General features: G+C 40.9%; 1 protein-coding gene across 3 annotated transcripts in view; it reads right to left on the bottom strand.

Moving 5' to 3' along the window:
- SCN8A (sodium voltage-gated channel alpha subunit 8) overlaps window positions 1-23,761 on the bottom strand; it is a 197,150-nt gene that overhangs the window by 80,808 nt on the left and 92,581 nt on the right. For 2 of the 3 annotated variants that reach the window (XM_055583758.1, XM_055583753.1), the window contains exons 4-7: window positions 13,399-13,516; window positions 11,033-11,123; window positions 10,055-10,183; window positions 8,167-8,258 (exon numbers count right to left, since the gene is read on the bottom strand). In XM_055583758.1, coding sequence (XP_055439733.1) covers window positions 8,167-8,258; window positions 10,055-10,183; window positions 11,033-11,123; window positions 13,399-13,516 — 430 coding nt within the window. Of the gene's footprint in view, window positions 1-8,166; window positions 8,259-8,413; window positions 8,506-10,054; window positions 10,184-11,032; window positions 11,124-13,398; window positions 13,517-23,761 lie in introns of all 3 variants that reach the window. The other variant, XM_055583749.1, reaches the window with a different exon arrangement.

Here is a 23,761-nt window from a genome sequence, read left to right as displayed (position 1 = left end):
TTCACCACCAAGATAATCACGATGGTATGATCACTCACCTAGAGCCAGACATCCTGGAATGTGAAGTCAAGTGGGCCTTAGAAAGCATCACTACGAACAAAGCTGGTGGAGGTGATGGAATTCCAGTTGAGCTATTTCAAATCCTGAAAGATGATGCTGTGAAAGTGCTGCACTCAATATGCCAGCAAATTTGGAAAACTCAGCAGTGGCCACAGGACTGGAAAAGGTCAGTTTTCATTCTAATCCCAAAGAAAGGGAATGCCAAAGAATGTTCAAACTACCACACAATTGCACTCATCTCACACGCTAGTAAAGTAATGCTCAAAATTCTCCAAGCCAGGCTTCAGCAATATGTGAACTGTGAACTTCCAGATGTTCAAGCTGGTTTTAGAAAAGGCAGAGGAACCAGAGATCAAATTACCAACATCCGCTGGATCATCGAAAAAGCAAGAGTTCCAGAAAAACTTCTATTTCTGCTTTATTGACTATGCCAAAGCCTTTGACTGTGTGGATCACAATAAACTGTGGAGAATTCTGAAAGAGATGGGAATACCAGACTACCTGATCTGCCTCTTGAGAAACCTATATGCAGGTCAGGAAGCAACAGTTAGAACTGGACATGGAACAACAGACTGGTTCCATATAGGAAAAGGAGTATGTCAAGGCTGTATATTGTCACCCTGCTTATTTAACTTCTATGCAGAATACATCATGAGAAACGCTGGGCTGGAAGAAGCACAAGCTGGAATCAAGATTGCGGGGAGAAATATCAATCACCTCAGATATGCAGATGATACCACCCTTATGGCAGAAACTGAAGAGGAACTAAAAAGCCTCTTGATGAAAGTGAAAGTGGAGAGTGAGAAAGTTGGCTTAAAGCTCAACATTCAGAAAACGAAGATCATGGCATCTGGTCCCATCACTTCATGGGAAATAGATGGGGAAACAGTGGAAACAGTGTCAGACTTTATCTTTTTGGGCTTCAAAATCACTGCAGATGGTGATTGCAGCCATGAAATTAAAAGATGCTTACTCCTTGGAAGAAAACTTATGACCAACCTAGACAGTATATTGAAAAGCAGAGACACTACTTTGCCAACAAAGGTCTGTCTAGTCAAGGCTATGGTTTTTCCTGTGGTCATGTATGGATGTGAGAGTTGGACTGTGAAGAAAGCTGAGCGCCGAAGAATTGATGCGTTTGAACTGTGGTGTTGGAGAAGACTCTTGAGAGTCCCCTGGACTGCAAGGAGATCCAACCAGTCCATTCTGAAGGAGATCAGCCCTGGGTGTTCTTTGGAAGGAATGATGCTAAAGCTGAAACTCCAGTACTTTGGCCGCCTCATGTGAAGAGCTGACTCATTGGAAAAGACTCTGATGCTGGGAGGGATTGGGGGCAGGAGGAAAAGGGGACGACAGAGGATGAGATGGCTGGATGGCATCACAGACTCGATGGACGTGAGTCTGAGTGAACTCCGGGAGTTGGTGATGGACAGGGAGGCCTGGCGTGCTGTGATTCATGGGGTCGCAAAGTCAGACACGACTGAGTGACTGAACTGAACTGAACTGAAAGAGAGAGTCCAGTAGCCTTTCAAGTGGTGGGAATGATAATAAATAAATGTGGGAGCTAGGTGGTAGCCATATTCTATTGTTATATTAGGATATGTCTGAGAAGGAAAGGCAGTATGCCTAGACACAAAAAAAGGAAACAGATGCAAGGAGAAGAGAAATATGAAGACAGGGTAGTCCTTGGTGTCTGGGGCTTGCTGGCTCTGTGTTCTGGTTTCACTGGCTTCCAGAAGCCTCAAAACATTCCAGCCTTCAATGTCCTTGAAGGATGCTTGTATCTTTCTACTTGCAACCAGAGATGTTCAACTAAGACACCAACCCTACATGGAACTCCTTGTTTTTCTGGGGATGGACCTGAACACTCACAGTCAGCTGATTGAACATCTGTTCTCCATCAACCAGAGGTCACTGCTGACGAAATCCATAAACATGAGTCCAGAAGGGTAAAAAATATTTTTCAAATGTTCTGCTCTGAGGTCTGATCAACAACTTGGTGAAGTTTTTTCAGCTTTCAAGAAGTTTAAAATAGAAACTTAAGTTGGAAATGGTATTCATAGGGCCACAAAGGAACAAATCTTAATTAAACAAAACTGATCACTAAATAACAGAATGGCCATCCAAAAAGTTTACTGTCTAAGATTCTCATCCAGATTGTTAGGAGAAAATCAGAGGGAGGCAGAGGAAGAAAGGTGATTAGCTTGACGTCTGTAGTACAGGTAAGCACACAGTGACTCAGCAACATTCAATGCCAACAGTCACTGCATTCACTCAGGCATCAGCCAAGACTCTTCTTCCTTCCATAAGAGTTGATAACTGCAAACGACCATATCTGCAGACATCAATGCCGATTTAAGGAGATGACGCCCTCAATGCTTTTCTTAAGCTTAACCTTCATAGTCTGGCTAGCAGTGGCTGCCACATACTAGTTAACGCAGCCAAGCAAAAGTGCTCCCCCTGCAACCAGCAACACAGGCCAAAAAAAGTAAGAAATTGCTGGCAGAATTCTTGACCTGATGCATGCAGGACTGGAGAATACCACTGCTCTAGCTGTAAGGATAAGCTATCTACTTCCTCTGCTGGTTCACAATACCACATACTAGAACAAGCAAGAAAACCGACTATCCAAAACAGAGCAGAACGCTCCTTCATATGACTCCTACACAACAGAGTGTGCAACAGAAGCCACGTGGGGGCAAGTTGGACAGTGAGAACTCTTGGAAAAGGCTAACATTAACTAGTACTGGGATGTGTCTGAGCAGAAGCAGTTAATGTATTTTACTATAGAACAAGGAAAGGCAGCTGGACCTAATGTACAGAAAGGTCAGCTACCAGACAGGAAGTGGGACACTTAAAGAACTCTGAGAAGCAAGTGAAGCTGCTCCCACAGAATTTTATGTCCAAAGGCACCTCTGAACCTCCTGTCTCATTTCCTGATGCCCAGCGATCCTTTGAATAAATGAACAAAGCCTGCTTACGTGCTGAATCCAGAGAAATCAGCTGTGCATACTGGGAACAAGATTTTCCACCAGGCTGATGCCAGATTATAAATAGTCAATTTATCTTTCCTGGTTTGTGACTCAGGTTGAGAAATGGGTTTGAAGCCACATGAGCTATTCCTGCTACAAAATGAATATCGGAACAGGCCTCAACAGCCGTTAACACGCAGCCCTCACAAGAGTGAAGGAATGGCTCCTCAGTCCCACAGTCTGGCTCGTCCAGGCAAGTCCTGGGGTACAGTGGCACCCAGTCACCTTCTCTGCTGCAGATTCAGTCCTCGCAATGATAGCTATTAGAGGTTCTTAAGATCAAGAGTAACGTGCGAGAGACTTGGGGGCCCTTGATTTCTTTACTGAAGACCAGATATATTCGTATCACAAAGTCTGACCACAATGAAACTAGCTCCCAGTGGTGGGGCAGGGAGATCCCACGAGCCCTTGGCGTTCCACTCAGGACCATGGTGGTACACTTCAGCTGTCTACCCAGAGAAACAATGTGGAAAAAGGAGAAATACAAAAGCTACTGGATTAATAACCAGAGTATTTTAAAAGAAAAGATGAGTCTGAATACAGTCCTAAAATGCATTCTATCCCCCTTTACTATGCAGTAGAAATTGCTACATTCATAATGGGGACATTTTTAAAAAATGCTTTCTTTGTAAATACTGGGGTGGGAGGGAGAAGGACCTCTCATTTTCCCTGCTTTGTATCTGATGCCACAGGTAAAGAGACAGAGAAGGTAATAGAAATGAAAGAAGAGAAATATCAAACCTAAGAGAAAAATGATCAAGAAATTACAGCTCTAAAGAGAGCAAAATGGCGAACAGAGTGCTTTCAGTGGCCGTTTCAATGATGATGGAAATGAAAATGGACCAACAGCAAGGCCCTCCCAACCAGTTTTATTTATACCAGTAAGTGCTACTCTCTAAGGAAACTCTGAGACACCTGCTTTAAGATGTCCACCCTATCTTGGGGGCATGTCAGTCCTGTGGCACGTGGCCAAAGCACGCAGAGGATGAAACTTCTGACAATCACTCAGAAGTTCCTTTTTGTAACCAGATACATACAAAGTAAAAACAAAGTTTTAAGACATACAACTTTCTATACAGAATACTTCAATGTCAAGTTGAATCTGGCAAGTTCCAGACCAAAAGAAATTTTTAAAGGTCTTTTCCTGTAACTGATCCCTTTAGCACAGTTCACGTGGCACTGTTCTTCAAGTCGAGTCCTCTGAAGCAAAGGGAAATCGTGAATGATAGGTATCCAAGTCTTGAGTTAGCAAATAAAGAGGATCAAATGCGAGTTTACTCTTTTCTATGCCACAAAAGTGAAAGTGAAGTTGCTCAGCCGTGTCTGACTCTTTGCGACCCCGTGGACTGTAGCCCACCAGGCTCCTCCGTCCATGGGATTCTCCAGGCAAGAATACTGGAGTGGGTTGCCATTTCCTTCTCCAGGGGATCTTCCTGACCCAGGGATCGAACTTAGGTCTCCTGCATTGCAGGCAGACGCTTTAACCTCTGAGCCACCAGGGAAGCCCACAAGAAGGGTCTAAATTAAGCATCCTGTATAAAAGGCTGGAGCTAACTGATACACCGTACTCTCCAGTCTTCAGGAAGTCCTGGCTGACGTGACACATCCAGAAAGATGTGTCTTTCTGGATCTACCAAAGATGCTAAAAGGGAGGACAACATCAGCCCAGGTGAGCAGGTAAGTGCTCTAGGAAAGGAAAAACTCTCAAAAAGGGAGTTGAGAACTCCGAGAGATCTTACAGGTCCCTTGTCAGTTCTGTGGTAGGTCTCCCTTCAGTTTTTGGCAGCTTCGGCAAAAGCCTACATTCAAAGTGGGAGCAGGAGAAGGCAAAGAAAGTAACAATTCCACTGAAGTGGCCTATGAGAAAACTTGGTACGCAAAGCAATGGCTTTTATTCAGAGGGAGCTATGGCCCCGCTCTGTGACAGCGGAGTCAAAATGACTCAGATTTACAATCAAGAGATGGCTCAGGTCCACTGACTCAGACTGGTATTCCCACCATGGAAGGAGACCTGGGTAACAGGCAGGTAGGCACAGGGCAACAGCTCTCCACAAGTAGAATCAAGAGCAAAAGAACTTGGGATAAAAAGTCACACTTTAAGAACTGACTGTATCATTGACTTTATTATCCCTTAAAGTTATTGTCAAAAACCTCCCAAAGTCAGCTCAACTAGGAGGTGCTTCTAGAAATAGGAATCCAATAATTTATTTTAAACTGTGAAGTCGGTGTCTAAATCTTCACACAAACTTTCTTTGGGTTTAGGTTTCTTCTTTATAATTGCTACTGCTAAAATCACTTATAGAGGGCTATTACAGGCCAGGCACTGTGTTTACAGATATATATTTATAATACAGAATGTAAAACTAGACATTAATATATACCTATAAAACTAGAACATTAAGGATAAATAACGTGACATCAGTCAGAGCTATCTTGCAGAAATGCTGTGGTCAGAAGTTAGTCATACAGCAGAGACAGAGACAGAGGCTAAAAGCTGGAGCAGAGATAGCATCTGCTGCCCTAGTTAGTGAGGAGAGCACAGCTTTCCAATTTAGTTCTGGAAGAGAAGTTTTGAGATCACAAGAACATAAAGGGACAGATGCCTTGCGGAGTACACTGGGGGAAGTGAGCAGAAAACACGGCATCATATTTAAAAGAGGCCAGAGGAGGAAAGAGACCAAAGGAAAAATGACAGTAAAGACTTGGTGGTATCAATGTCTTACAAAAAGAAAAAAAAAAAGACAAGGCCTGCTTAAGGGGTAGGCTGCCATCAACAAGCTTCAGAAAGGTGCCTAGAGAATGAGCTGGATTTTCTGTCAAATGGATTTATTAATAAAATGGCTAAGAACTAAACTTTGATAAGTCACAGTTATAGTTTTCTGCCAATGAGAATATACTCTAGGGGACTTCCCTGATGATCCAGTGGTTGGGACTTTGCCTTCCCGTGTGTGGGGAACAAGAAGTTTATTACTCCCACTCAGTAGTTCCTGGGGGCTTTGATGTTAAGTCATACATAATTCGAGAAATACCAGGAATCTTCTTAATCTCAGTGACCGTCTTTAACACCACCTCTACGGGGATCTCATTGCCAGGGGTTGCAGGTATACCAGTCATGAAATCACTAGTAATAAAGGTTCGAATAACCACAGATCTCTGGCAAGAAGGTTGCTTCTGAAGTGGGTCCCGATCAAAATGCAAAGGTGTCAAAATCACCAGCATCTGGCTGATTTTCCCAGCATACCCAGACTCCCTGAGAATGTTATGGGCCTCAAAATCAGCTTGGCGTAAAGTACTGAGCATCCCTGTGGTCAAGAAAGTGGGAGTAACATCTGTAGGAGGTTCTTTAGCTGGTGGGCCAAATATATAAACAACTCTGTTAATGTTGTGATACATACGAGGTATAAGTCTAGCCAGGAAAATAAGAGATTCCCAGTCAGGCTCATCCTTACTGGAGATTCCACGATCCCTGGTTGAGGAGCTAAGAGCCTACATGCTTGGCTGCCAAAAAGAATCAACCCATAAAACAGAGGCAATATTGTAACAAACATAATAAAGACCTTGAAGATGGCTCATATGAAAAAAAAAATCTTAAAAAAAAAAGAATATACTCCACTGACATCTAGCCTCTGGTTGACAAGAAGTAAGCTACCATTGCTAAAAATAAAGTAATTCATTCTCAAGAGGGCCATAATTTATGGGCCCACTTCATGGCCCAAGTTTGTAAATGGAGAAACTGAGATTTACCTCGCTGAGGTTCTCAGTCAGCAGAATTCTACCTCTGTACTTCCCTCTCTCTGCATGTGATATCCAGATAACGTTGAAGAGGAGAAAAGAGGAGTATTTTTGGTGTAGCCACAAGAAGAGCCATGCGATGCCCGGAATAGGATGCCTCTGTTCTTCATGTTCCTGCTTCCACAAAACTGCAGTGGAAAGCCTGGCCTCTTGGGAGTCTTCCTTCCCTAAAAACTCCGGAATGCAACCAAAGTCCAACCAGCGACAACACAGTCTAGACTTCTGCCATGTTTCTGCCATGTTAGTTCGTCTACTAACTAAAATATCTTTCCTTCCAGATTTCAAGACTGGTCTTCCGAAAAATAGTTATTACCGGGCAGCAAGGATTTGAATTAAATTAATAGATCTCAACCTTGGGGGGCCATCAGTGGGCTTTGCTGGGAAGGTGCTGCCTGTGAAATTTCACCTGGTTCTCAAAAGGATACAAAACCTTGAAAAGGTTAAGAACCATTCTCAATCAGAATCAGGAAAAAGTGGCAAAAAATGTAAAGACTGTCAATCAACTACCTCTCAACTAGCCCCTGATTACTTTTTTTTCCTTGTAAAGTTTCTGTACTTTTCTGTTTGCCCATGTGCTTAGATGTATCTTACCTTTGACTTTTTTTTTTAATGGCACCCACATAAGCTTTCATTGGGATTTATGTCTGAGAATGGTCTCTGAATATATATGTAATAGATATCTGCTGGTTCTTATTCTAGTGAATTAGACAGTAACAGTATGTGATATACAGTGATTATTAAAGTTCAGGTCACTAACACCAAGGCTCTTAAATTTGTCTCGAACACTGGACTAGTCAATGGGGTAAGGGCTCTTCTGTGATTAAATAATTCCATTAACACAGTAACAGTAAAAGTGCAATTCTTCGAATAACATCCCATCAGCAAACCATGCGACAGGAAGCCTAGAAATCACAAGCAATGGAATGATGGCGAATGTAAAAATTACTGTAATTCCACGAGGCCAGGAAGCAAATGATTCATATTCAAACAGACAGCTAGCTCTGTGACAATTTTTTCAGGTATCTTAAGATCCAAGTGACTCTTGAGCACGTGCTTTTTCAGAGCATGGATGGAATGGGGGTTGCATGCCTTGCAAGCACTGTCAGAGCAACTTTGGCTTAAGGACCAAAGAGCCATTCCAGAGAACATCTCCTGGGAAAAACATGCGAAACGCAAGGCCATCTCAGCTGTGCCGACGCTGCTTCAGGATGTGGTGGACAGAGCAAATGGAGGACATAAGAGGAGATGAGGCAAAGTCAGTCTGGTGTTTAAATTTTCTCACCTGGAATTACAGAGATAGTTTTCAAAGCTCGGAGAACCCTGAATGTTCTCAGCGCTGAGACATTGCCCAGGTCCACAAACTCTGTCACATATCTGTAGTAAGGGAGGTCACGCACAGACACAAATGACAAACACGGACACAAACACAAACACCAAAGGAAAAAACGAAACCACAACAAAACAAAAAGTACAATACGTCACGTCAGGGCCCTAACCCAACACCTAACACCAACCCCGGGCCATCTTACCTGGGATTACCGAAATAGTTTTCAAAGCCCTCAGAACCCTGAAAGTGCGTAGAGCTGAAACATTGCCTAGGTTTACAAACTCTGTTATATACCTGCAGAATCAAACCAAAGTTAACTTGTAATGGTACCACTGGGCGAGGGTTTGAGAATAGGGGTAAGAAAGGGTCTTATAAGTAAGATATGATTTCATTTTTTTCCTTGAAAAAGAAAAGTTTCAAATACAAGCATTTAAGGAACACATTTTATTTTTTTCAGTTGGGCAAGGACAAATCCAAAGTGTATTTGAAAGAAGCGATACCACCAGAAGGCTCCTGGGGCTTTCTCACGCAGCATCATGATGTGCAGATCCCAATCAGAATGACTACTCTTAGTCCATTCTCTTTTTCCAGTTAAAAGGAAGGCCAGGAGGTATTCAAAGGCTTATGTCTCCCAAGTTTTGTGAACAATTTCTTAGGAAAAGGAGACAGATTTCTGCAGCAGGAGCCCCATATAAACAAATCTACATTAAAATAACTTCCTAGTTGACAATGGAAAAAATGGCTACATCTCTGCATATATGACTTATCCCAGAGTTGTCTGCATATCACTGCAGTCATGCCTACATATGAAGTTTTAACTTGTGACATACAGGAAAAACCAGATCATGGGATCAGAGCCAATATTATGTAAGTGTTCATTCAATCACCAGCTCTGTGCCTAGCAAGGACACTTACATTTTAAATGAACACCAGTGTGTATTCATAACTCTGGAAAGCTAGAAATTTTCTTAATACAACAGAAAGTCAAAGTTCCAGTGTCAAATGTTCAGTGTATATCATTCATTCAGACTTTATAGTTGAAATACATCTTTGTATCAGATGCTCAGACCCAAACATATACAAATACACTCAATCTCTTACATAACTGCTGTGTGCACACATACAAACACACACACAATCTACACTACACCTTCACCCCCTACCAACCCACGAAACACTTTCCCCAACATGAAAATACAAATAAAGTCTGCTACACCTCTTCTATCACCATCTAAGTTTCCTGAAGAGATACATTTTCATTGTTAAAACAACACTAATTACATAGAGCAGCTAGCATGCCAATGTGGGGTTACACTGCTCCCAGGTAATAATAGTTTGAAGCTCTGGTCAGCAATTCTTTAGGAAGTGAGCAGATTGGATACTTGGCTTATGTTTTGACTCCAAAATGTGCTCTGAATTCTGCAACATCTGGACAGCCTCAAGAAATTACATGTTACATAATATACCCAGGAAACTGAGTTCCAGCCTAAGGTTTACACCTAAAAAATATGAAGTCTTCACCAAGGCCTCCTAGTGATAACTGTGTGCACCCTGGTCAATGTTATAGGGGGAAACAAAATATAAGGGAGTTGCAATAGAAAATCACTTCCTACTTTTGCTCCCATCTGCTCATCCTCTCCCATATGCACACACTGCCACTGCCTGAACCCCAAGAGGCCTTCATAAGAAAGAATCAGACATATGTCCATACTACTTTACATGGTTATCCTTTAATTGCTCACACAACTAAGCCCATAAACTCACACTTACACTGTCATACAGACACATCCAAGAGTACAACCACACACACCCAGAACACCAATAAAGTAAGCAGAGAACTTACGCCATCATGATGACACTGAAATCTAACCAGTTCCATGGATCCCGTAAAAAGGTAAAGCCATCTATGCAGAAACCTCTTGCAATGATTTTCACTAGTGATTCAAATGTATAAATCCCTGTGAACGTGTACCTGTCAAAGAAATGGATAGCTTGAGGCAATTTCTTAACAGAAAGGAACTTTAAATGAACCTTCTAAGAGAGCGCTTGTGGACATACAGCCTCACTAACAGAGACAAAACAGGAAGGACACAACTGATGCAGCAGAAAGGAAGTGAGGAAGAGAAAGGGATGCATCTTATGAAAATGACTGAAATGCACAAACCAAGAAAGTTGGGATGTGCCACTGGGTCCTGAAGGGCATCACAAAGGAATAGCTCTGTACTGCCACCCAGCACGTGATCATTTTGAACCAGGAAAGGAGGCCCCAGAGCTAATTTTCACTTGAAACAAGTCAACAAGAAAAGGAAAGCTAAAGCTGGAAAAAAAGGCAGTATCATCAGGAACTGAGGGTAGAAGATGGTGATGGGCCGGTCAAAGCTTTGGCTAACACAGGCTACCACAGCAAAGGGCAGAGGTGGTGAGTCGTCACTTTCACAGCAGCCTTTCTCTTTCTAGAGTTGATTTCTAAGGATATTTCTTCAATTCCACATGTATCCTCACCCATGAAATAAAACGTGGGCAATAATCCAGAAATAATAATTTCCAGAGTTGATTTCTAAGGATACTTATTTCCTAAATTGCAGATGTATCCTCACCCACTCAGTGAAATAAAAAATGGGTAATATCCTAGAAATAATAATTTCCAGAGATGATGTCTAATGATATTTCCTAAATTCCACATGTATCCTCATCCATCTCTGTCACATGAAAAGTGGGCAAATGATTTTCTTCCTTGATGGATAAGCTGTGCAGTGCAAGATGCAGTAACCAGAAATATTTAAAACAAGTGAGCAGAAAAATAAATACATGAGCTACTTACTCCACATTCTTCGACCAGTCAGGAGGGTTACTAAAAGTCATGAATACACAGTTGGTCAAAATAGTGCACATAATGATCATGCTAAATACTGTAGAAAAGAGTCAAGGGAGAATATACAAACTCTGGCCTGCTTTTATCCTCAGGAAGCAAATACATTTCACATTAAGTATCATGAGAATTAAAATCAGTAACCTGAAAGGAGACAAAGCACAGAGGAGGAAAAGGCAAGGTGATGATGAAAACTGTGGCCACCACCATGAGCCACATGAGCGCCACCATACGTATCCACACCCGGCCAGAGAGTGTGAGTGGACACGGCAGGGTGGCCGCTCTTTTTTTCAAAAGGGCTGTCACCGTTCTCCTTTTGGATAAACATTTTTCCTTCTTACCATTTATGCCTCTAAATACCTTTTTGCCCAATAACCAGAAATCTTGCAGTCTGCCAGATGCCAAAGTCATCGAATGAGAAAAACAAATTAAATCTTATCTATGTTATTGAGAAGTCATTTATTGTTAATTATCTTGTATTACCAATTATTTGAAAATGTTCATGTATTTAACAGTTTACTTTTTTTCCATAGCCCTTCAAAGGGCTGTGTCCTTGCAGGGCAAGGCAACAGTTAATGTCTGCTGAATCTGTCAAATTTGAGAAACCAGTTGTGGTAAGGACTGAGTAAGGATTTTAAGGACATCTGTACCACCGTACTCCTAAGAATTAGGTAACAAGGCAAATTCATCTGATCTTTCTGACAGTGTCCAGAAATGTTTATGCGTAGCAAATCATTTTGCTGCCATTTCAATTCCATCCAAGATCTCGCTCAGCCCTTCTTGTTCTTGTCTGGCTTAGTCATTAAGTTGTGTCTGACTCTTGAGACCCCATGGACTGTAGCCTGCCAGGCTCCTCTGTCCATGGGATTTTCTAGGCAACCCACTGGAGTGGGTTCCCATTTCCTTCTCCATGTTCTTGTCTACTGAGAAGAATTAAACTGCTTTAGATCAATACGAGTTACTTAAAACTGCACAGAAGTCACATCTCATTTGTTACTAATTCACTCTCTCTTGCTAGTGGCATTCACTACCTTCATTCTATTAGTGGAGTTTTAAAAAGGAAGAACACTTCTTACAGCTGGATTTTTTTCTTCCTACAGCTGGATTTTTCTTCAGGGAATAATCACATGTTCTGGTTAGAAGAGAAAAAAACATCATCCTCTAATCCAACAAGAAAGGAAAGAGTCCATTGTGAATTATTTATTTTCTTATAAACCTTTAGGTTTCAGAACTATGTTGCTTGCAAAACTCACAAATTCCAGATCAGGCTGCTAAATTCTTAACAAAAAAAAAGGTGCAAAAGCTTAACAAACCTGTTTATGAAGCAGCAACTGCTGGTTTCTTCATCCTACTTGGAGGATACAAAACTCTGAAGCATGGGACTAAGTACTGCCCAATTAAATACCAACCATGAAGGTTTAAAGTTACTAAGTGAAGTTGTTAAACCCAGCATGTAATTTTTCATCTGTCATATGCTCTCCTATATTAATGAGATACAAAGTCAAGCCGCAGGAGTAAACTGGCATTTTCTTTTAAGGGGAGCAAAAATATATATAAAAAATTCATATCAATCCTGCAATCTAGATCTAAACCTGTACACCAGAGGCCATTTAATCTGAGAGATTATCTTACTTTCTAAACTTGTGGTTTAAGAAATCAAAGCAGATCTCTAAAACACTCGCTCAATTATTTATAGTAGCATTTCAAAAATTCTAATTGGGCTTTAATATGTAAAAAAGCTGAATAATATAACTTGTTATGAAATTACTAAAGTCTGAGTGCTCTAAAAATCAAGACGTCAGTAAAGCTACCATCTTGGTGGATGGCACCCCACTCCACTACTCTTGCCTGGAAAATCCCATGGACGGAGGAGCCTGGTAGACTGCAGTCCATGGGTCGCGAAGAGTCGGACATGACTGAGCAACTTCACTTTCACGCATTGGAGAAGGAAATGGCAACCCACTCCAGTGTTCTTGCCTGGAGAATCCCAGGGACGGGGGAGCCTGGTGGGCTGCCGTCTATGGGGTCGCACAGAGTCGGACACGACTGAAGCAACTTGGCAGCAGCAGCAGCAAAGCTACCATCTTAACTTGTCCCTCTTAATGATACCCACAAAATTCCAGATTCCCGTGATACCATCCTAAGAAAAAAGAATCTGCTGAAGCTCAGCTAAGGCTTTAGCAGAAGTTCTGACTGGAGGAATAGTCAGCTACACCACTGATAAAATAGTTAATATACAATTAGGTGGTGGACATTCAGAAACATACCAGGGACCACACGATGGCTGCATTCACTCCACATTTGCAGAAAAGGATATGAATGTATCAAAATTTTAATAGCTATTCTTCTTATCAGGTTAAAAGGACTTAAAATGTACAAGGCAGGCGTGGCACTAAATCTGAAGAGAGTTTTCCCTCTGTTTAATACTACAAAGGTCTGTGGAGAAAGAAAGAGAGAAATTATTAAAGCACAGGAATTAATCACCACATGAAATAACATTTTTCTAGGCAAGAAATTAACTCAAATGGACCCATGTTTTACTTCCCAATTTGGTGTCTAAGGCAAGAAACCTTAAGACAATATACTAAGGCAAGAGAAACCGCTTTCCCTCACCTCCCTCCCCTGTACTACTCCAGATTACGTTACAAACAGATGACACTATCTTGGCAGTTTTAAAGATCAGGCTTTTCTTTCAGAAATAAGCCATGTTAACTATACCTAAGCTATCTGTGCCTGCTCTGGACAAGATTCTGAAGTTTATTAATTTAGGATTCATTCACTCAACAAATAATTACTGAGTGCCAACTATGTGCCAGGCAATGTTCCAGGTGCTTGGGAAGGATCGGTGAACAAGGCCACCCTAGTGAGAGGAGCTTATGTTCTAAGATGGGAGACAGACAATAAATAAAAAACCTAATGAGTAAGTAAATTATATCAAATGTGATAAGTGCTGTGGGAAAAGGAGGAAGATTAGCGAAAGGCAACTCGAGAGTGCAGGGGTCAGAGGATGGGTGAATGTTTCGTTTTTTAATTGAAATGTTATGCCAATCTCTGCTGTAACAGCAAGGTGACTCAATTATATACATATATACATTCTTTTCCATTATGGTTTATCCCAGGAGATTCGGTGTTATTCCCTGTGCTATACATTAGGACCTTGTTGTTCATCCATTCTAAATGTAATAGTTTGCATCTACCAACCCCAACCTCTCGGTCCATCCCTCTCAGGTGATCAAGGTAAGCCTACTGAGGAGAGAGATTTGAGCAAAGACTCAAGGAGGTGAGAGGAGTTATTCACCTACAGAGTCTAGTCTATTTACCTTTTAAGAACCTCCATTATCAGCCTTGCCAAATTCATTCAACTACATTCCTAGCATGAATCCTCCTGTTGTGCAAAACCAGAACAGGTTATAGTAATTCAAACTTAGGCCTTGGCTCTCATTGCCCATCCTACTCAGATGCCTCTTCCTGTTGCATGAATTTAATTCAAATATTTTGGAGCACCTGCTTTGTGCCAAGCATTGTGCTAAGCTTCTTGGATACAAGACTGAATAAAGTTGTACTTTTAGGGAAGACATATACATGAACTAGTAATAATAAACATAAAATTCAATAACAAAAATATATGTAATGTATGAGAGGCAGCAGAAGAGAGAGATTTTTACTTTCCCATTGGATGGGCAATTCAAGGGAGGGGAGTGAGCTGGGAGGTGTTCACAAAGGCAGGTTACTAAACATTTGGAAGGGGTTTTAAAGGATAAGTGCCAATTAGGAGAGATTAATTGGGCAGATAAAGGGGGAAGGGTTAGTAAGGAAAGGGAACAGCATAGGATTACAAAGGCGCAGTAGCACAGAACTGGGGGTGTTTCCAGAGAATTGATACGTAATTCAGTGTTGCTGGAGGTTTAGAGAGAGGGCGAGCAGCAAACTGTGGAGCTGGAGATGCAGGGTCTGCTGGACTGAGGTCCTGCAGACACAGGCCAGCGGCCAGCACACAGCCCTAGCATCTAACCCTGCAGGTGAAAAGGCACACGGTCAAATGCTGGCCCTTTTAAGTAGGCTTTTGTTTTCACTTTGTTTTTTAATTTAAAGTAGTACATGTTCATAATCATAAAAAAAGGAACAGACGACAAGTTCCATCTCATTACTCAATAACCTTTGCATGTGTATCATCTTTTCTTATGTATCTTTTCAAAACTTTTCTGTATTAATATAAACACACAGATACAGCCTTAAAAAAGACTCTTCTCTCCCTCCCTTACCCTCCCCTCAACTATACTATAAATACTCTTCTGCACCCTGCATTAAAAAAAATGAACCCCACAAAGAAAAACCCAGGGCCAGATGGCTTCTCTGATGAGTTCCACCAAACGTTTAAAGAATTAATATCAGTCCTTCATAAATTCTTCCAAAAAATAGGAGAAAAGGGCACACTTCCCAACTCATTCTGTAAGGCCAGTATTGCCTTGATACAAAACCAGACAGAGACATTTAAAGAAAAGAAACCTATAGACTAATATCCCTTATGAATATAGACACAAAAACCTCAACAAAATACCAGCAAACAGTATCTGGCAGCATATAAAAAAAGGATTACACACCACCAAATGGGATTTATCCCAGAAATACAAAGATAATTTAACATATGAAAGCCAATCAATATAATACAACATATTAATAAAATAAAGGACAATTACTGCATGATCATCACAAAAGATGCATAAAAAGCACTTGACAAAATCCAAAATTCCTTCATAATAAAATACACAGCAAACTAGTAATAGAACAGAACGTCTTTAACCTGATAAAGGGCATCTATGAAAAATCCACAGCTAACATCATATTTAATGTTAAAAGACTAAAAACTTTCTCCTTAAGACCAGGAATAAGACAAAGATTCCACTCTCATCACTTTCATTCAATATTGTACTAGATGTTCTAGACAAGGCAATTTAGCAAGTAAAACTATTTCTAATTGCAGATGAAATAAGTTCTTATATGGAAAACCTTAAGGAAGATATAAACACAAAACAGAGCTCATTAACAAGTTCAGCAAGGTTCTAAGACATAAAAGCAATATATAAATATCAGTTACATTTCTATACACCAGCAGAAAACAATCTGAAAATGAAATGAATACAACGCCATTTATAAGAGCATCCAAAAAAATAAAACACATAGGAATAAATTTAACAGAAGAAGTGTAAGAGTTGTACACTGAAAACTATAAAACATCAGTAAAAGAAATGGGGAAAAAAGTAAATAAATGGAAAGACATCTGATGCTCATGGACTGCAAGGCTTAATATTGCTATGGTTCAGTGCAATCTCTCAAAATTTCAACTGCCTTTTTTGGCAGAAATTAACAAGATGATCCTAAGATCTGTATAGAAATTTAAGGGAACCAAATTACAATCTTGAAAAATAAGAACAAAGTTGAGGACTCACATTTCTGCATTTTAAATCTTACGACAAAGCTGTAATAATCAAAACTGGAACTAACATAAGACTAGCAAACACATCAATAGGATAGAATTGAGAGTCCAGAAATAAACCCAAACATCTACAGTCAACGGATTTTTGACAAGCGTGCCAAGACAATCCAAAGGGGAAAGAACAGTCTTCAATTAATGGTGGTGGGACAAACAGATGCAAAAGAACGAATCTGAATCTCTATCTCACACCTGATGCGAAAATTAACTCAAAATGGATAAAAAACCTAAATGTAAAGGTTAAAACTATAAAACTCGGTGAAGAAAACATAGGTGTATATCTTTTTACCTTTGGATTAGGCAACAGTGCCATAGATGGGACACCAAAAGCACAAGCAACCAAGGAAAACACAGATTAAATTGAACTTCATCACAATTGAAAACTTCTGTGCAAAACATGACACTATTAAGAAAGTGAAAAGACAACCCAAAGAATGGGTGAAAATATTTGCAAATCGTGTATCTAATAAGGGTTTTGCAGCCAGACTAGATTACAAAAACACCTACAACTCAGTAAAGAGACAAACAATCCAAGTTAAAAATGGGCAAGGATCTGAATAGACATTTCTACAAAGGAGATATGCAAACAGCTAATAACCACATGAAAAGACACTCAATATTATTAGTCATTAGAGAAATGCAAATAAAACCACAATGAGATACCACTTTACACCCATTAGAATGGTAATAATTTTTAAAAAGAACATGGAAAATAACAAATGTTGGCAAGAATATAAAGAAACTGGAACTCTCGTATATTATTGGTAGGAATGGAAAATGGTTCAGCCACTTTGGAAAACAGCTGACAGTTCCTCGAAAGTTAAACACTGAGATACCATACGACCTAGCAATTCCACTCCTAGCTATACACCCATGAGAACTGAAAACAGGTTCACACAAAAATGTATACATGGATGTTTATAAAAGCATCAAAATACTGCAAAAGTGGAAACAACCCATCAACTGACAAAAAACGTAAACAAAATGTGGTATATATCCATATGATGGGGTAGTATCCAGTCTTTAAAGGGCTGAAATTCTGACATATGCTAAACATGGACGAACCTAGAAGACATCAGGCTAAGTGAAATAAGCCAGACACAAAAGGACAACTATTATATGATTCCGCTTATATGAGGTACCTAGAATTAGCAAATACATAGAGACAGAAAGCAGAAGAGAGTTTATAAGGGGCTTTGCTATGCTATGCTAAGTCGCTTCAGTCGGGTCCAACTCTGTGCGACCCCAGAGACGGCAGCCCACCAGGCTCCCCCGTCCCTGGGATTCTCCAGGCAAGAACACTGGAGTGGGTTGCCATTTCCTTCTCCAATGCATGAAAGTGAAAAGGGAAAGTGAAGTCGCTCAGTTGTGTCCGACTCCTAGCGACCCCATGGACTGCAGCCTACCAGGCTCCTCCATCCATGGGATTTTCCAGGCAAGAGTACTGGAGTGGGGTGCCATTGCCTTCTCCAATAAGGGGCTTTAGGCAGGAGGAATGGAGAGTTATTTTTTAATGGGTGTAAGTTTCTGTTTGAGATGAAAAAGTGGAAATGGATGGTGGCGAAGGTTATACAACATGGTGGATTTATTTAATACCATTGACTTGTGCCCTTAAGAAAGGTTAACACAGTAAATTTTGTGTTATATATAGTTTACCACAATAAAAAATATATACAGTTGACCCTTGAACAACATGGGTTTGAATGGTGCAGGTACACCTGTACATGGATTTTTTTTCAACAGGAAATCCTGCAGTACTACATGATCCACAGTCAGTGGAACCGGCCGCTGCGGAAGCGCGGATACTAACGACTCACAAGCTCTAAGGGACCAAGGCGTGAGGGCACCACGCATGCAGAGGGCTGCCTATAGTTATAGGTGGATCTTCGACTGGGCCCTTCACGCCTGTGTCGTTCAAGGGTCAACTGTATATTATTACCTGAAAAGTGACCAGTAATGTGTTATGGATAAATTTTTAAAAATCAGTTTTATTCCAAACCAAATAATAGAATTAAGAATAGCAGTAGCTAAAAGTGTTTCCTAACCCGTTTGGAACTTCAGAAAGATTTAAGGACCTTTTTGAAAAAAATAAAGACATCTGGGCCAAGAAAAAAAGAAAGGAAGGGAAGGTAAGTATTTATACATGCTACAACATGAGTGAAACTTGAAAAACCTTGAGAAGAGTTCAAACACCAAAGGCCACATACTGTAGGGTTCCATTTACATGGAATGTCTAGAATAGGCAAATCCTGATAGAAAGCTGGTCAGCCTAGGATTGGATGGAGAGGGGATTAGGAACTCCTTGCCAATGGGTCTCTTTGCTGTGGCTGTTTAGTAGACAAGTCATGTCCAACTTGTTGTGACCCTATGGACTGTATAGCCCACCAGCTCCTCTTGTCCATGGGATTCTACAGGCAAGAATACTGGAGTGGGTTGCCATTTCCTTCTCCAGGGGATCTTGTGACTCAGGATCAAACCCATGTCACCTGCATTGGCAGGTGGGTTCTTTACCACTGAGCCACCAGGGAAGCCAGTGGATGTCTTTAGGGTGATGAAAATGTTCTGAAATCAGAAAGTGATGATGGCTTCACAAACTAGTGAATAAAAAGCCAAAGAATTGTACATGTTAAAATGGTGGATTTTCTAGCATGTGAACTGTATCTCAATGAAAACACCACAAAAATGAACCATATGAGAGGCATAAGACATATTAAAAAGTCTACAGAATGATACCACAAATATCTCTATATCCATCAGTTAGCCTTGGAAATAACACTTTATTAATACAGTTTCTTTCCGCAGCCCTTTCCAACTCCATCCCCTTCCTTCCCACAGAGGTCAGTGTTAACTTTGAATTTGGTACTGAGGTCCCACTTTAAAAAAAAAAAAAAGACTTGTTTATTTTTGGCTGCGCTGGGTCTTCTTTGCTGCACACAGGTGCTCTCCAATCGTGGCGAGTAGGGGCTACTTTTCATTGTGGTGCGCAGGATTCTCACTGCTCGTTGCGGAGCATGGACTCTACAGCACACAGGCTTCAGTAACTGCTGCTCACAGGCTCAGTGCTTGTGGCATATGGGCTTAACTGCTCTGCTGCATGTGGGATCTTCCCAGACCAGGGATCGAGCCCGTGTCCCTTGCACTGGTAGGCAGATTCTTAATCACTAGACCACCAGGGAAGCCCAAGGTCCCACTTTTTTATGATAAATTTGCAATCACCCTGACCTCCCCCTTTCCTGAACTCTTGATACACTCAGAGTTTGTGTCTTTCCTTATTCTCCAAGTTCTTTTTGTACCCTCCCCACCACTCTCCATCCCTACTAGGTTCCAAGCTCTTGGAGAGCAGGAAACAACTTCACACTTCCTCCCACAGTTTCAATATAATGCTCAACCCAAGTACTCCCAATACACAGTGGCTGGCAGATTTCTTTAAAGTTTCTGTCCTCTCATCTTCTCTTCTTTCCGTCCCTGGCAGTCACGCCATGTTCTCCACAATAGAAAAGCAGTGCTGGGGTCGAGCCATATGCATTCTGGAAATGCTCGAAGAAGCGGCCCCAGCAGAGAGACTGCACTGAGATCAAATTCTTCCTGTACTGGAAGGCACTGGCCCCAGGCGGCGGTGGGGGGGCGGGGGCCGGGCGATAACTGCAGGGAAAACAATCCTAAAAGCAAGAGGCTTGGGGTTAGGCTGAAAGAGGTCGAGGGCCGAGCTCTGGCTCTTCCATATTTTGGCCTCTCAAAGGAACAAAGAGCCCTGCTTGAAACTTCTAATCCAATTCTGAGAATATAAATAAATACTATGTTGTAAAACACACACACACACACACACACACACACACACGAAATTAACAAGTGATACAGCATTATTAACAATAGCACAAATTTTGTTCTAATTTCACAAAATTTTATGTTAGTGTCCGTTATTTGTTTTCATACCTACTGACGACTCCATGTCGTGTTTAATTGCATTAAGCAGCTTCAGCAGCATACAACAAACTCTGGTAAATTCTCTTCATTTTTATTCTATCACAGTTTTTTCCCTAATTTTCCTTACTATGGCTTCTTAGATACACCATCATTTAAAAGCGGACATTCCCAAATACATGGGATTTTGTTTAAAGTATCTTTAATATTAATTTCTCATTTGGATACTAATTTCTCATTTAAATGCTTCCTTCTCTGCAATCACTCTGTGTTTTCTTCAGTCAACTTTATTGAGACTTTTGATGGCTAAGTCGAAGATCTCTCTTGGTAAATGTCACACTGCACTTGAAAATACGTGGGTTATTTTCAAATTTTTTTTTATATTGATTTCTAACATAATCTACAATGATAAGAGAATAGACTCTGTATGATTTCAATACCTTTAGACCATGAAGTTTTTGCACCTTATTTTATGTCCCTGAATATATTCCAGTGTCTCCTAGTTTACAGTCTATGGGAGCTTAAATAGAATTTGTATCTTACTGTTGAGTGAAAACTGTATAAATCTTAATTATGTTGAATTGGTTCACAGTGCTTTTGAAGTCTACTATATCTTTCTACTTCTCTGTATATTCATTCTTTTAATTTTTGAGAGTTTGATATTGAAACTCCAACTTAAAATCTTAATTTACCTACTTAAAAAATAATTGTAATATATAGAGGAACTATATGTAACTTTGTTCTGTATTTTCCAAGTCTCCTGTAAATGTGTTATCATACTTCATAATTCAAAAAAATAAAAACTAAAGAGCCCTGAACTTTCCTGAAATCTCTTCTCTGAAGTACTTGTATTCCTCTGCGTTTCTAAGTACTTGTATTCCTCTGCGTTTCTATAGCAACCCCCTCCAAGAAAATGTCAAACCTTTTAAATAACCTCCTCATTCAACCTCATAATATTCCCATGAAGTATGTGTGAAGGAGGGATTATTATCCTCTGTGCATTTCACAAAAGCTCAGGAGAGGGACACCACCTATCAAAGGTTAGGCTGCAAGGAACAACATATGATGCCAGGTTTAGAGTCTCTTTGCAGCTTCTATTTGCCAGATGGAGAAGTAGTTCAGAGACAGTAACACAGTGAATGAACCTGGTGAGGGGACGGAGTCTCTGGTGGATGAGAAACCTGAGCCCCTGAGGTACACGGCATGAAAGCCTCAGCAACAACAAAAGAAGTGCTGGCCCGTGTCCCAGGATCCAAAACCACCAGGCCAGGCCTGGATAAAACCTCTTACCTGCCTTAGAAGGAGATAAGCATCAGAGTTTTTTAAAGTAACAAACTCTGCACCTGCCCAGTTTCTCATCTTTTAGCCTGGCCACGATGGAAAGACAGGTCTAAAGGAACTGCAGAGGGTATCTTCCTATCTCAGGATCAGAGCCTGCACGGCAGCACACAACAGGTACTCAATAAATGCTACTCGAGGACTGAACAAATGCTTGCATGGCTGAGGTGAGGGAAAAGAAAAGCAAGGCATTAGGAAAGTCGCGTTGTCAGGCCTTGGTTGAAGAAAAACCAGGAGGCAGCTAGGATTCTAAATGAGTACAGTGATGCGCTGGCAGGGATGATGCTGATGGTCCTGAGGGAAAGTGGGTCTCTACAGTGAATTTTTAAAAGATGGTTTTATAGGAATAAAGGTTTCCTTAAGGACATTTTATGTGTGAAGTAGAAATTTCATAATTAATTTGGATACTGAGTACTGCATATAGAATAGTTTAACCATCGCTCCTTTCTAAGTATTTATATCCTCTATCAAGTATAAAAACAGGAGATCTTTTTTTGGCTCAGAGAGAAATAAACCTCTGGTTTACCCTAAATGTCCAGAAATGAAGGTGAATCCTCCATACTTCAAAGTAGCAAGTTGTATTACAATGAAGCATACTTTATTGTTAAATAATTAGATTTACACATGCTTAACTTATATGCAGTTTTTAAAATATCATCTTTTGCAAAAGGCAAGATGGTGTTTGGACCAACACAAGGTCTCAAAGCTTAAGAATCTCCTCTTACACTGGGACTTGTAGTGCTTATCTGAGAGAATAATATATATCAGGAGTCAGCAAACCTTTTTTGTAAAGGGTCAGAGAGCAAATACTACAGGCTCTGTGGACCATACAGCCCCTGGTGCAGCAATTCAACCTTGCCACTGCAGTTGCAAAAGTAACCATGGACAATATGTAAACAAATAACAGGGACTATGCTTCAATAAAACTTTATTTACAGGCAAGGAAATTTTAATTTCCTAAAATTTTCATACGTCACAGAATATTGTTATTTTTTTTTTTACTTTTCCCCAATTACTTAAAGGGCTTCCTTGGTGGCTCAGATGGTAAAGAATCTGCCTGCAATGTGGGAGACCTGGGTTCGATCTCTGGGTTAGGAAGATCCCCTGGAGAAGGGAATAGCAACCCACTCCATTATTCATGCCTGGGGAGTCCCCGTGGACAGAGGAGCCCGACAGGCTATAGTCCCTGGGGTCACAAAGAGTAGGACACCACTGAGAGACTAAGCACAGACTAAGCACAATCACTTAAAAATGTGAAAAGCCTTCTCTGTTATTTTTTGGCTGTGCCAGCTTCTTGTGGGATCTTAGTTCCCCAACCAGGGATTGAGCCTGTGCCTCCTGCAGTGGAAATGCAGAGTCCTAATCTCCTAACCACTGGACCACTCTGGAAGTCCTGTGAAAACCCATCTTAACTCATGGGCCATACAAAAGCAAATGGCAGAGCTGATCTGGGCCACGGGTCAAGGCTGGTAAATCCCTGTTTTGTATGAATACCAGTTCTGACATAAGACAGACTGGTTGCTTAAGAATAATCTGATCATCTTACAAAAACAAACAAACCCACAGATTCACAAGTCCCACCTCAGAGATTCTGATAAACAAGCTGCAGAGGAACCTGTGCTCACCAGGATTTGAGAAGTGCCACATCACCTCTCAGGTATTAAAACACTCAGGTTGTCCTTCACCTGTCTCTACCTGGCAGTACGACCTGGGGAAGCCCCTACAGCTCTCTGGATCTCATTTTCCTCATCTCTAACTTAAGAGAGGGGGCTGCCTGATGGGTGTGCCCAGGTCCTTTCCAGCTCTGACATCTATGAGCCTATGATTTAGAAAATATAGAGAGCATCCAATGTTGTAAAAGGGCTTCCCTAGTAGCTCAGTTGGTAAATAATCCACCTGTAATGCAGGAGACCCTGGTTCCATTCCTGGGT

The sequence above is a fragment of the Bubalus kerabau genome, chromosome 1 (assembly GCF_029407905.1).
Source record: "Bubalus kerabau isolate K-KA32 ecotype Philippines breed swamp buffalo chromosome 1, PCC_UOA_SB_1v2, whole genome shotgun sequence".
NCBI lineage: Eukaryota > Metazoa > Chordata > Mammalia > Artiodactyla > Bovidae > Bubalus > Bubalus kerabau.
The sequence above is the reverse complement of the archived record's forward strand: the minus strand, read 5'-3'. Positions and strand labels throughout refer to the sequence as shown.